Raw genomic sequence first — 15,738 nt, 5'->3', positions numbered from 1 at the left:
AACACTTAGTGTATACAAATACAAATATTACAAGGCAATTGCCAGGGCTGAAATAATAACTCGACTGCATAACGAGGAAAATAAATAACTAATCTAAACAATATTACTTCCATAAACAAACTGAGGTGGTGTTCTTTATAAACAAATTAATTCAGGGAATACCCAGTGTGGGGGAAATTATGGCATATTGGGCTTGTCCTGCAAAAGCTCAATGATGCGCTCTTGTTGGCTCCCAATGAACTTTAACTGGGAAGCAACTTCTCCCATCGCAGTCAACATTTTAGCTTCAAACCTCCTCCTATTTCTCTCCTTCAGCCTTCTCCGGCGCTCCTGTTCTGGCCGCACCAGTGTCTCCAGTGCACTGGTCCTCCTCTCCGAGTGGGCCTCATACAGGTCGTAGAAGGAGGGATGGGAGACTCGAGACCGGATTGATCTCGGCTGAGTGGTGGGCAGGGTCATGGAGGGACCAGGCTGGCCCTCAGAGGCACACGGCAGTGTGGTGGGCAGGGTCATGGAGGGACCAGGCTGGGCCTCAGAGGCACACGGCAGTGTGGTGGGCAGGGTCATGGAGGGACCAGGCTGGGCCTCAGAGGCACACGGCAGTGTGGTGGATGGTTGTGAGGCAGTGGGTAATAGAGGGGTGGAAACAAGAGTGCCTGGAGGTGCGCTCCCAACACCGCACCTCCCAAACAGGTTGTCCATTATCTGTGGAATTGCAGAATTGTTCAAATGGAAATGTTGCTTTTACCAACTAGATGTGCAAGAACAAACTTCTTACCCCATAATATTCCCACGTTATGTTCCCCTCTCCTGTTGAGGTACAACGGTCCTTGGCCCTTTTGTAGGTGGTCAAAAGGTTGTTGAGTTTTTTCCGGATTTTGTCTGAGGAGAAACTGTATCCCTCCTTGCTGAACTGCCGTTGTAGAATTTTGTAAAAACCGGGTTTGGAGTGATAGTACACCTGTTGGTGTGTTTTTGTCAGGTCCAAAAGCAGCAGTATGGTGTTGTGTGTGAAATCTGTTAAGACACAAGTGTTAGTAACTCAAACAAATAGCATTTGCTGTTTAGATCCTCATTTTAGTTACTGTACCTTGTGTTGCCTCAAGGTGTTCTGACCGGCTGGAGGGGGATGCCAGGTGAGGAGTGCCAGCTTGGGATCTAGCAGGCCTTACAGGAGCAGGCCTTACAGGAGCAGGCCTTTCATCAGGAGCAGGCCTTTCGTCAGGAGCAGGTCTTTCATCAGGAGCAGGCCTTTCGTCACGAGCAGGTCTTTCATCAGGAGCAGGCCTTTCGTCAGGAGCAGGTCTTACATCAGGAGCAGGCCTTTCAGGAGCAGGCCTAGCATCTGAAGACAGATCTAAAGGGACTGTGATTGAGAGAAAATTAAATATTTGTTTACAATAAACATGAATATGTCATTTGTTTGATTTGCATTAAAAGACAATACCATTTTTGATTTAAATGATAGATTACCTTGTGCATTTGTTGCAGCCCTTGCTTGCTGCATAAGTGCAGCTGCTAAACTGTTATCTGAAAAATAATTTACATCATTTAAAATCATATCCAGATTGTTGGAATGCAATTTAGTTGTTTACTCACCATTTTGTAGTCTTTGGGAAATGTCTTGTGAGACTCTTACAGTGATGTCTCCCTGTTCGTCACACAGTGTAAGCACCACAAATTCCATTTTACCCGTTGTAGACAAAGGTGATCTCCATTGCTTTATATAGGTTTGTTAATTCAGTCATGATGATGAACCACACCAGTGACTGGGTTCCATAATTAGAAATGCTCCTCCCTCTTAATGTTTGCAAAACTGATAGGTGGACAGGCTACAAATGATCAGTCCCTCCAGATCCGCACACATGAAGCTTAATGAGCATGAATTGAACAGACCTGCTGCTGTGTTAATTCTTTAGCTGCCACTTTAAGCTTTATGATGTGTACAACATGGATGTAATTTGATTTAATCTTGCCATTTTAAATGATGTATTCAATAAATAAGGTTAAACCAAATCATTACATTACAATAGATTTTATTTTAATGATTTGGTTTAACTTAAAGAGAAACTTTATTGTTATTGCACATATTACAGGTACTGAGACAACGAAATGCAGTTTAGCTTCTAACCAGGTGCAACAAGCAGTGAAGTGGAAAGTAATGTACACAATCTACAGAATAACATATAGAATGAATTGAATGATGAATAAACAGTGGGGTATGAATACACTAGATATCAGCCTGTGAGCAGTATTACCAGTGTGTATGAATATGCTAAGATATATAAAGTATGAAAACGGTAAGCAGTGCAAGTATAGTATAAATATATAGATATTAATTTCATGATGATAAACATTGTGGAACAATGATGAAAAATGGGAATGGATGTGGCGACGTAAAACTGACACAAAACAACAACAAACTTTTGCCAGCCAATTGGAGAGTTTCATCAGCAGCACGTGGTAAAAACCACCAATGAGCGCTCAGCTCGAGATACCAGCGAGCCGTTTCCCATCAAGCATTTCGCTTCCGCAGCCCGTGGAGAGCAACTGCGCCAACTCGCCTCGCCTCGCTCTCAAGGCTGCGGGCGTCTTTGTCCCGCGAAATTTCAAAGTCTCATGTGGGCGGGCCTCCAGAGCAAGTCGGACAAAATGACTAACCATCATGCAACGCACTAGCAAGACGTTGATCGCAACTGCGCAGGTCTGCGCAGGTCTTGCTTGTCTCAAACAAGCCTATTCACTACTGAACATCTCACACACACACAACTGAAAATTAACCTCACACACACACTATTGAAATCTTCTTACATTCACTACTGAACACCTCACACACACACACACACACTCCGCAAAACATTTTACTGAAAGATTCCCAGTAGGGAATGTGCATGTGTTTCACCTATGTTGGCAGTTAGCACTGAGCTTCAGTCTGCAATGTTCAAAACAACAGATAAAGCCAGAAATCTAGGTGTAGTCATGGACTCTGACCTGAGCTTCAACAGTCACATTAAAACAGTTACTAAATCAGCCTACTATCACCTAAAGAATATATCTAGGATTAAAAGACTAATGTCACAGCAGGATTTGGAAAAACTTGTCCATGCTTTTATCTTCAGTAGACTCGACTACTGCAATGGTGTCTTCACAGGTCTCACTAAAAAATCTATTAGGAAGCTGCAGCTGATTCAGAACGCCGCTGCTCGAGTCCTCACTAACACTAAGAAAGTGGATCACATCACTCCTGTTCTGAAGTCTTTACACTGGCTTCCTGTGTGTCAAAGAATATATTTCAAAAATACTGCTGCTGGTTTATAAAGCACTGAATGGTTTAGGCCCAAAATACATTTCTGACCTCCTGCTAAATTATGAACCATCCAGATCTCTCAGGTCTTCAGGGACTGGTCAGCTTTCTGTCCCCAGAGTCAGAACTAAACATGGTAAAGCAGCGTTCAGTTATTATGCTCCAAATATCTGGAACAAACTCCCAGAAACCTGCAGGTCCGCTGCAACTCTGACTACTTTTAAATCCAGGCTGAAGACTTTTCTTTTTGTCGCTGCTTTTAATTGAACTATTCATATCTTAGACTGCACTGTAACTTTTATCCATGTACTTTTTTCTTTTAATGTTTATTTTATTAGCTTTTCTTTTTAATGACTGATTTTAAATGCCATTTTCTTAATCTCTTTCATTTATTGTAAAGCACTTTGAATTGCCTTGTGTTGAAGAGTGCTATATAAATAAACTTGCCTTGCCTTGCCTTGCCTTGCCTTGCCTTGCCTGCCTTGCCTTGCCTTGCCTTGCCTTGCCTTGCCTTGCCTTGCCTTGCCTTGCCTTGCCTTGCCTTGCCTTGCCTTGCCTTGCCTTGCCTTGCCTTGCCTTGCCTTGCCTTGCCTTGCCTTGCCTTGCCTTGCCTTGCCTTGCCTTGCCTTGCCTTGCCTTGCCTTGCCTTGCCTTGCCTTGCCTTGCCTTGCCTTGCCTTGCTTGCCTTGCCTTGCCTTGCCTTGCCTTGCCTTGCCTTGCCTTGCCTATGTGTGTGAGGGGGATTCTTGCTGTAACGGAAGTCATTGTAATGAAACGGAAGTAACAAAGAACAATGCTGCAGTGATACAGTAGGTGGCGATAATTCTCGTCTACTCTGTTTGGAAATCGCCATTAAAGAAGAAGAATGCAACAGAATGTCCAATTCAGCATGGATTTATAGAGAAACAGCACCACAGCCGTAGGCTGGACCCTGAACCGAGCAGTCTACAAACTGAGACGGTCTGAGACGGTCTGTTCTTCTTATTTACATCATCTGGCGCAGCTCGTGAGGTGGCCTAGCAACCCGCTAGCAACATGCACAGCTGCAATAAGCTAACAAGCTAATTAAACCGAAATCGAGCCAGAACCTTTTCTTTTTTGTTTTACCATTTATTGAAGTGATTGACATTTCAGGCTGAGAGGACAATGGCCAGTTAAATATGGTTGATTAAGCTTAAGCATATCCCTTTTACAGTGTTTTATTTAGTTAATTAAGGTGTATTGTAAAATGTCTTGTTTCAGTATTGGTTTATACTTAGCTTCAGCCTCTCGTGTCATATCTGTTTCCAAAAAAACGACTTGTCAATAGTCCAAATGCCAAACTCAAGGCTTATTCTGCAATCCACTAACTTCACAGAGATTATGTCCAATTCTTATCTAAAGTGTATTGTGCTTTTCCTTAAACACACATTGCCAAACAATCTCTCAATAAGATTTCCATCAAAATAAGACACACAAACTGTAGCTTTTACCAGTTAACCTCTGCATAGATACGGGCTATCTGAGAACAATAGTCAACTACAAACATTGACATTAGTTCAAAGACCACTGTTTTAGTCAAAATTAGATTAAGTACCTGATAAGAGATTGATTTATGACCCCCATAAACCTTAGTCCCACCTCCCTTTGATGTGGCACCTGTCACTCTGACATCTCTGACCTTTGACCCTCTTATCTTTTATGACTTGTTTGTTTATTGTTTTATTGCCCCCTCATAAAGGATGTTGCTCAATAGTGGGGTGATAAGACTTTATTGCCCCTTTGATGTGAAACCTGTCATAGTGTCCTTAGTAGGTCATTATAGTCAACGATGAAACCATTATAGTCAATGATGATAGTATGACTTGTTTAGCTGTTTATTGTTTTATTGCCCTCCTCATAAAGGACGTTGCTCAATAGGGGGTGATGAGACTATTGCCCCTTTGATGTGACACCTGTTGTAGTATCCCCCTAGTAAGCCATTATAGTCAATGATGATAGTATGACTTCTTTTGGTCACCTGTTGTGGTTGTAATCATAGATATATATATAAACACTAGATGGCTCATGGGAGATTTTCCAGCGTAGCTGACCGGCCGCCATCTTGCTACAGTCAACAGTTACTCTGATTCGCGTTATGGTAGCTGTTGTAAGGTGAGTGATCTGCACAAAAATACTCTTAACTCGCTGAAATCTTGACTGATTTACAAACGGTTTGGTTTATTATAAACATTATTAGCATGGCTATGATACAGGATGCTTGGACATGTTGAAATTGCAGCTTTTCTTTGTGTATGTGGTTGTATTTATTAGCTGGCTAATAACAAGAGGCTATGAGTGAGACCTAGTATTACAAAGTTGACCCAGCAACTTTACACCAGTGGGAGAGGCAGAACTGCTCTTTCTTTTCAACATACCTTAAGTTACACATGATTTCTTCCAAGTGGTTTGGCTTGTTAAAAACATCTTGCATTATGATACAGGAATTTGCTGGCTTTGTGTTTACAGAAGTACCTGACTATGCCGGACTTTTGTGCAGCCTACAGATGCTCCAATCGCTGCTGTCTGCAAACAAGAACCCGTGGGATCACCACATATGTTTATGTTTGCTCAGTCTAATAAACCCATAACATGGTTGTGAAAGAATACCAAAGCTGAGGCTGGACGATGATTGATTGTTGGTGTGCCATGTGTCACCGTGTGTCTTATTGGTTTTGTGTTATACTGTATTTTATTGTGTGCAGCTGGTCCTTATCTCCAAGACACATTTAAAACAAATAACCTTGAAGCCCCATCTCTCCCCACCTGCTCCTGCTTCCTACATTCCCTCCACACCACACCAAGTTGTTCTTCTTAATAATAATAATACATTTATGTTGGGGGGCCGCCTTTAATAACACCCAAGGACACCTTACAGGGGCATAGGGGCAATATAGGGAACAATTTAAAACAGTGGATTTGTGATATATCAGCCGGGGTGAGACAAGACAAACCACAAATGGACTACAGAAGGACACAAAAGGACACATGGTACAGTTTATATTATTCTTGGTCTTTTTTCAATAACATATTTCAAAGGTTCTGGATTTGTTTACAAATCTAGAAACTAAATACAAAACTAGGATGATATGAAGATCTCATGTCAAAAATAATTGTGATAAATTAGACAGAACTGGCCTGTCTGTGAGCACATTTTATGTTGGTTTGGTTCTTCTGATAAAGGTGTGAATATCTAAATAATATACCAACATATGCTATTGTCATTAGTTGTGTCCCTGTTCTTCAAGCTAAGGCATTGCTAAATTAACAACTCTTGGCTTACAGAGTGGTAACATGAGACCAATTTTTATATATAAAATATAAATGTATTTTAATTTTATAATTTATTTATAATTTATTTTAAATATTAACAATATAATAAAATAAATGGAAATATATACACCGGCAAATATTTAATATAATGTTGACAATCGCAATGATGCTCGAAATGTCCCTAATAGGCCTACGTCTGTTTCCGGTTATTTTTATTTTGAAATTCAGTTCCTGACGAACGCCAAAAAATGCCCGAGATTATGGAATTAAACCAATAAATAAAAGCAAGGATAATTGTGTGTTATTGGTGAGTAAATAACAGTGTGTTATTTTGAAAAGAATAACAAATTAGAAGGAAAAAAAGATTTAAAAAATACGAGGCTCTGAGCCCCATTTATTTTCCTCACAGACGGCAACACTAAAGGTCTAAAATAAAGACCTAAATGAATATTTGGGATGTTCTTGCCTTTAGATTCTCCCAATAAATCCAAGTACAGAGGGTGACTTTGCTGTGAAAAAACATATTTCCACCAAAAAAACGTTAGCAACCATGAATGTGTACACATTCATGAAGTAATCTTCGTCATAACTAGCAAACTAAACATCATGTACATGTACTACACAAATAATCAGAAATACAAACTCATTACTCGCATAAAATGACATCAAAAGGCATTTTAATGGCCAAATGAACCTTAAAATAGGCATTTTCCACCGAGAATAACACGAAGGTCGGCCATTGTTGTTGATCACGTGGTCTGGGAGCTGTTGCAGCGTCCATAGCAACCACCTTAGCAACCAAGAATGTGTACACATTCATGAAGTAATCTTCGTCATAACTAGCAAACTAAACATCATGTACATCTACTGCACAAATAATCAATACCAACTCATATTAATCGCATAAAATGACATCAAAACGCATTTTAAACACGAAGGTCGGCCATTGTTGTTGATCACGTGGTCTATGAAGGTCTATGGGACGCCCTGCCCATAGAAGCCTGACGGTCAAGGGGTCCGCTGTCCGCAATGAAGGTCTATGGGACGCCCTGTCCGTAGAAGCCTGACGGTCAAGGGGTACCCTGTACGTAATATAGCGACGGGGAGGGGCCCTGACCGTCCGTCAATATGTGACGGGATGGGAATGAGAACGTGTTGGTTTCACCTATGTGTCAGAGCCAATAGAAGAGTTACGACATCTCCGTTCACTCCAATTGACCACTTTTTTACAGCAATGGTGGATCGTGGAGCCTCTCAATCGTTCCCCGGAAGCAGAGCTGTAGAGTTGCAGCATAATAGACCGTTCGTGACGGACTTTTAAAGGTAAGAAGAAGTTTAAAGATTTATATTGCGGATATTATCACTACATCTGATTCAAATTAACATGTGTATTAAAGAATGTCAGTGGATTATCCCTAAATTAGTAGATTTAGGGAACGTTTACAGATAACAGATTAAGCTAGGATACCGAAGCAAGTTAGCAACACACGTTGAACAGCCTTTTAATTGTAAATTCCGTTCTCTTAATATCTATTTGGTCCAACGTTGTTGAATTAGAGAAGTGGGGCTTCTAAATGGGATTGTATGCGGGGGTGGAGGGAGTTAAATATTAGATAAATATAACTTTGGTGCGTGTAAGAGTGAGTGTTTTTAGCAGAGCCATATTGTGTCCTTGTGATTATGTTGATTATTACCTGTCTGTATAATGTTGCAGCTCAGCTGATTTTGGATTGATGGCAAAGGGAGAGGGACTTAAGTGAGAGTGAAAACACAAGGTAAGTTTAATACTACTGTTTTATATAAGTAAGCATACTAAACATGTATTATATCACTGTATTATATAAGTAATCTTGTTAGTAACCTACTGTATGGCAGGTGGAGGGGCAGTGATGTTACAGGTGGAGGATCAAAACTGCAAACTCACAAGACAGAGAAATCAAAGTTTGTTCTCCAGAGAAGAGGTTGATTTCACTTCAATTTTTTATTTCATATTTTCTAAAGATGTGGAAATGGCAAAAAAAAACTACTTGAGAGCTGTAACCAAGACAACTGTAACAACATGAGTAGAGAGCCACCAAGGTTTTTCAAGTCCCTCTCTTACTCCATTTTGCCAACCCAAACTTCCAGGTACATGACGGGACACCTTGCTTGTTTTTGTTGTTTGCGCTCCTCTGGCTGGGTGCTGGCAGGTGGAGGGCAGTGATGTTGGCAGGTGGAAGGGCAGTGATGTTACGGGTGGAGGGGCAGTGATGTTAGCTGGGTGCTGGCAGGTGGAAGAGCAATGTTTTCTTATATTTCTTGTCCCTAATTTCCATTGTTGTCTTGAGAGCTGCATTTTCCTTCCTGATTTTTCTTAGTGCAGCCTTTGCTTTTTGGTGATTCCTTCTTGGCTCTTTAATTTTCTCTTTAATTGTTTTAATTAGGGATGCACGATAATTATCGGTCCGATATTAGGAATTATGACGTCATCCCGATAAACCCGATACCAGTATTAATAGCCCCGATAATATACAATATATTTTTTGGGTAAAAAAAAAGAAAAAAATACTGCGGTGTGGGTGGATTGGGATGAGGGGCGCTTGTTTTTGACTCGGCTCCTCCCGTTTTGCCAGTACTGTGGTATTAGTGGTTTAGGAAGAGGGGAGTTCTTCACAAATCCAGCGCTCCCTAACTCATGCCTGGCTGTGACGTAAATGGTGTGCGGCCGTGAAGCCAGGACAGTAAACAAACATGTCGTCGGTGGTATGGGCGTTGGAGCTATGTGCAACTCAAGGCATATGCTCGAACCGGAGCTGCCTGGACGCTGCAATCATGTTGCGCACTATCCGTGCTGAGTGTGCTGACTTTTCGTACAATGTCCCATTGTCTGGCTTCCTGCATAAAGTCAAGTGCTCAGCGCAGTTGTGGCGAAATGTCGCTCCTCTGTTTTCATTTAAACAGCTCCTTATATCCGTTAGCGCAGCTAGCTAGCACCAGATGCTAACAACAACAATGCACGTAAGGTCTCTCTCTCGCTCGCTCGGGCCACACATACACACACCCTCCCGGTCCTCCAGATGGCCAGTCGGTGCCTGCCGGTGAGCGTGGAAGTGTGGTCTGCCACAAGCGGGCGGCAGGAGCGGGGCTGTCAGCATCAGCTTGTAGATGGTATTTTAAACTCGATGCACCCTGAAACTACGGGGCGGCCAAGGAAAAAAAATACACATGCGCTAATCGCGTTAAAATAATTAGTGGCGTAAACATTTTTTTGTTATCGGTCTTGAGAAGCAGGAAGTTATCGGTATCGGTATCGGTTTTAAAAAAACAATATCGTGGAACCCTAGTTTTAATAGATCTGTTTGACTGGCTGCTGGTTCCCTCGTATGCTGACTGGCTGCTGGTTCCCTCATATGCTGACTGGCTGCTGGTTCCCTCGTATGCTGACTGGCTGCTGGTTCCCTCGTATGCTGACTGGCTGCTGGCTGAGTGGGTGGTGTCCGCCCTCCCTGTCTCTCCTCACTAGCCATGTCCTCTCTTTCTTCACCCTCACTTTCCTTTCTCTCAGTCTCCTCATCCCTTCTTCCCTCAATCTTTGAGACTAATGTAAGTAGAAGACATGGCACTGTACATTTTCGAACATTTTAAATATTATACTACTTAAAAATAAGAAATATTACTTTTGTTACTAAGAGTTCATACTTATTATACCTGTGTCACCTTTCACACTATAGCTGTGATCATGAGCTATGGGCTTTGTAGATACAGGTCCCGGGGTGAATCGTGGTGCAGGGGCCCTTCTCTTTTTGACCACAGGGCGATGCACGAAGATGGTGGGTATAGCCTCTGCTCTCAGCCTAGTCTTGCCCTTTTTTGTCTTGACAAACTGGTCTGCATCAAAATGTGCCTGCGGAGTGACTTGAGGTTACTTCACAGACAGAACAACTGTGTCTGAATCTTGTCTGCCCACATACATATTCCATAGTGGTTGAATACACAGTATTAGGAAACACTTTATACTTACTGGACATGTTATACTCATTACATACTGTATATAAAATATGACCAAGAATGTGAGACAACTTTATAGAAATTCATATCACATCTGTTACTGATGCCATTTGTCATACTTTGTTAAACTCACAAATAATAAAGTTCCATAACTTCAGTTGGGAACAAAGACCACAATTTCCCATCCAATAGGTGTGCTATATAGGTGTGTATAACCCTTTCTCCTGTCTGTTACTCCCTCTTTCAGCACAATAACCAGAGGGGGATTCAATGGAGCCTGAATACCTGCACTGAGACCCTCACCCTGCACCCTGAGTCTCAACTCTGTGTTTTTCAAGCCTTTCCCTGTTTTTTTTGTATTAAACAAAACATTAAGCTTTCCCAATGGTGTGGTTTCGTTTTGTGAAAAAGTGCAAATGCAGTGTTTGTATATAATTACATCACATATGTTTTTGCTCTTGGTTGTGAAATTGCTCCTGCTGACTTGAGCCAGCCATTTTTTCCTCCGCTCTGTGTCAGTGGGGAAGCCGTACATTCGTACTCCTTTCTCTGAGTGATTTGAGCATCCCCAGGCAGCACAGCAAACCAAGATGGCAACTAGGAGGCAGCACAGCAAACCAGGACAACACGGAGGAAAAGGCACAGACAAACTGCATGATATGCTATTCAATGTTTATTGAATTCTATGTATTTGCAATGGATGTTCCTAAAACAACACATTTAACATCATCATCGTCATCATCATCATGCTGCTGCTGCTGCTAGTCCTTTGATAGTCACCTGTCGGTCTCCTGTCCTTTCTGAAAGCCATAAAGATGACATTAGTCATTTAGATAACTTGTGTCCTCAATTACCAGGGGATTACTGAAACTTCCATGAATTTAAGAAAATGGTAGAAATTAATCTAATCTGAATTTTAAAGCATTACTTTAGATCCCCTCCCTCTAAATATATCAATAAACATTAGAAAGTGATGCTCCTGACTACCATACAAGTTTAAGAAGATAATATTGGTTTAAAGAATTCAAAGCTATAAATAAACAGCAACAGGCTCTTTAACCAAGGCACTGTTAGCCTAACATGTAAACTAGTTGTTCACACTAATCCTAATATTATCACTTAATATTAGCAAATTCTATTTTATTTTTTAAAACATATTGATGTAAATACATACACATATCGATTTGTTGTATAAATATTGCAAATTAAAACCTTTATTCACTAATAATTACCAAAAATCGTAGTTCTATCTCCTGTTATCAATGCATTCACATTGCCCGCCATGAACTTCCGGGGAACGATCCTCTTCTACATGAACCACGTGACAATAACCGTTTTTGGACTTCCGTTGTCGTAACTCTTCTATTATATGGCTCTGCTATAGAGGCTTCTCAATACTCAAATTTCCCCTCCTCGACTCCTCGGTCCTCGGTCCTCCGGTAGTGACCCGGAAATTAATTTCAGCGCGCCATTTTGAAGGACATCTCATTTCTCTAAATGCACACCGAGGACCGAGGATCGAGCGTCGAGGAGGCTCTCTGGATGAGCTCTAACCGAGGATACACTGATGGTTCCTCCACGGCTCCTCCACGGATGCATTTCCGGGAACGGTGGAGGCGTGACGCACGGCCGGACTTATCTCAGCCAATGACAGCTCTGCATGCATCCCCTGGATATTATTTTAGAAACTGCTTTCATCGCGTCGCGATATTTCCAGAGAGAACAGCTGTAAGGTCCATGCAGAAAGCAGAGCAGTGTGTATAATATATATCACTCAGTATAACAGGCCTACTCTCTTTATTTGCTTTAGTTTAGTAGATATCTACAAACAAAGAGTCGATATTTTTCTAAGACCATTTAGTGCTTCACATAATAAAATACACAACGGCTTATGCTTTAGGAGCTGTAGGTGTGTGTGGTACAGTGTGTAGGTGTGTGTTGTACAGTGCGTAAATGCGGCGGACAGACGGGTCTCAGTTGGTTTGGTGTCCTCTGCTTACTTTTAATAGGCCTACTTGTAAATACAACTTTTGGCCCGTAATTTCAATTCCCCATTTCAGCGACCAGAGAGAGGGGGGGGGGGGGGGGGGGGGGGGATATATCCAGTCTCTGATTGTGTTACGTTATTATGAGAGTGCTCTCATACTTTAAATTGTATATATTTATATAAATATATTTGTGTGTGTGTGTCCGCATCTGTAGCCTGTTATTGTGTCATTATACCGCACTCTCAATGAATTCAAAGTAAATATGTGGGGGAACAATGTTCAGCTGATCTAACAGAGATACAGCGCTATGACAAAACACTCGACAGCTGTTGCCACGTAATAATGAACGGACGTCTCTTTAAAATGACCGCTCAGAGGAGAGGAGTTCTCATTTCTTTAAACGTCTGCTGCTTCCCCTCCTCTCTCCTCGGTTCCCCTCCTCGGTCCTCCGCTAGCATCTCATGTGGGCGGGTCTAAGTCTCGAGGAGGGGAACCGAGGAGGGGAGTCGAGGAGGGGACATTTGAGTATTGAGAAGCCTCTTATGTGTGTGAGGGGGATTCTTGCTGTAACGGAAGTCATTGTAATGAAACGGAAGTAACAAAGAACAATGCTGCAGTGATACAGTAGGTGGCGATAATTCTCGTCTACTCTATTTGGAAGTCGCCATTAAAGAAGAAGAATGAAACAGAAGGTCCAATTCAGCATGGATTTATAGAGAAACAGCACCGCAGCCGTAGGATGGACCCTGAACCGAGCAGTCTACAAACTGAGACGGTCTGTTCTATGGAGGTGTTCTTGTTTACATCACCTGGCGCAGCTCGTGAGGTGGCCTAGCAACCCGCTAGCAACATGCACAGCTGCAATAAGCTAACAAGCTAATTAAACCGAAATCGAGCCAGAACCTTTTCTTTTTTGTTTTACCATTTATTGAAGTGATTGACATTTCAGGCTGAGAGGACAATGGCCAGTTAAATATGGTTGATTAAGCTTAAGCATATCCCTTTTACAGTGTTTTATTTAGTTAATTAAGGTGTATTGTAAAATGTCTTGTTTCAGTGTTGGGTTATAATCAGTACTCAAGTTGTAAAAAAAAATCAGGGGGGATGGTGGATTTTATCATATGGGGACATAATTTGTGCTGATAACCCGCAGAGGATGGGAGACCAACTAGCATAAAGATAATTATTATACTCCTAAAACAACATGCATGTTATGGATGTTCAGATACTCCTTTCATTGCTCTTGACCAAGTCACCTCAGAATTAGAGTCGGTCCCCGGGCTGCCATGGCACCACTAACATTTAGGGTCAAATGCAGAGGACAATTAGTGCAAAATCTTTTTTTCACTTTAATTTAAAGGGGGGAGGGGATACAAAAATGTGGTTATAATGGAAGTCTATGGTACAAATCTTGTAGGTTAACAGTCCCTCATTTATTATTCAGATGGATCAACTGATTATACTAATAATAAAGTCAAAATAGTTTTTAGAATATTGAATTATAGTGTATTTTTTCAAAAAAGCAGTTACTGGTATACGATCAAAACTGGTATCTAAAGGGTTACATTTATATCGTAATTAATTAAATCATTATGTAAATTAAACACTTGAAAAATTTGAAAAATATTGATCCGTCATCATTTTATTGCAGTTCAAATACAAATATTTTATGTTAACATTCCCAATGTTACTTTTTTTAACAGGGCATTAAGTGCAAATTGAAATTGTTTACAAAATATGAAAATATATTAAAATATTATACAGATAATACTAAATAAGACCAAATGTTGTCAATGGCTGCCTACTCCACTCTCCCCCATCTCATAGAAGTTTCCAAAGATTTTCATAATCATGCTTTTTGGTCTCAACTTTTCTGGCTCTTGCTTTCGGATTGTTAGCTAAGCAATGGCTTTGAAGCCAAGTCTTGACATATACCTCTGGTCTGAACTTGTTCAGTGGAGGGCCAACACACTTGATGAAAAGCAAGGCTGACATGCTTTTTACCTCTAGGGAGCTTCTAGTTGTGGTTAAAATGTTCATCTGACTAAACCCACGTTTACACTCAGCTGTGGAGATGAACAGAGTGTTCACTGCTTGAAGGAGGGGTTTCAGCTCTTCTGGTGCTGGTGGTATCATTTCATCAACAGTTTTGAGTCTTACCAGCTAGCTAACACGAGAGAAAAACGTAGCTAAACTCCAAACTAAGTTGTTATTGCTGCTTATGTCCATAGATTCCACCTTTGGTGAGTAAAGTAATGAGTAATGTATGAAGGGCCGTGTAGGCCAAAATTCAAACTCACCTCGCACACACACTACTGAAAACATCTCGCCTTGCACACACACTACTGAAATACTCTCACATTCACTACTGAACACCTCACACACACACTACTGAAAACATCTGGCCTTGCACACACACTACTGAAATCCTCTCACATTCACTACTGAACACCTCACACACACACTACTGAAAACATCTGGCCTTGCACACATACTACTGAAATACTCTCACATTCACTACTGAACACCTCACCAGTGCTTGAATTGGAATGAAAAAGGTGCCAGTACTCTAAAATCAGCAACTTTTTCAAGTCAATTTTATATATACAGCCCACAAACAAGAATTTGGCTACTATAATGCTGGTGGGTTTGTCTCTTTACTACTGTATATTTTAGAAAGGTTCACTGTACTTAACATTTTTTATGATAGGCAGCGGATATGGCTAAAGCCCAGTAAGGTCAATATTAACTGAAAATATAGCAATCAAAGTCTAGATCTTCTGCTGAAGACACATGAAGCAGAGACCTTTCAGGTGAGAGCCCCTCTGGTGGTGTTCAACATTAGTGACAAGGAAACAAAGCTCTGGTCAGAAGCATTTTTTATAAAAAGCTTTAACAAAATTAAGTATTTCTGTACATTTTGAATGCAATCTAACTTTCCAACTCAGAAAACGAAAAACGAAAAAGTGCCAAAAGTCTTCTCACATGGCTGAGCTGCTTTGCAATATACTTCACCACTGAAGAATACAAATATGTATAAAGTAAACTATGATGCAATCTAACTTTCCAACTCAGAAAAATGATAAAGAGCATGAACAAAGAACATGTAAAAACAAATGCAAAATTTGCACAATCTAAAATGAGAAACTGTAACTGCAAGTAACAAAG

General features: G+C 41.0%; 1 protein-coding gene across 1 annotated transcript; it reads right to left on the bottom strand.

The window, feature by feature from the left end:
• Positions 1-177: 177 nt before the first annotated feature.
• Positions 178-1,252, bottom strand: LOC117557915 (endo-1,3(4)-beta-glucanase ARB_04519-like). The gene is made up of 3 exons (XM_034233913.1): positions 1,091-1,252; positions 779-1,017; positions 178-705 (listed from the first exon to the last, which is right to left on the bottom strand). Exon 3 carries the CDS (start codon positions 700-702, stop codon positions 178-180), a length of 525 nt encoding a protein of 174 aa, XP_034089804.1. The 5' UTR covers positions 703-705; positions 779-1,017; positions 1,091-1,252.
• Between the last annotated feature and the right edge of the window lie 14,486 nt (positions 1,253-15,738).

Source organism: Gymnodraco acuticeps, unplaced genomic scaffold (genome assembly GCF_902827175.1).
Source record: "Gymnodraco acuticeps unplaced genomic scaffold, fGymAcu1.1, whole genome shotgun sequence".
NCBI lineage: Eukaryota > Metazoa > Chordata > Actinopteri > Perciformes > Bathydraconidae > Gymnodraco > Gymnodraco acuticeps.
This window is presented reverse-complemented; position numbering and strand designations above follow the sequence as displayed.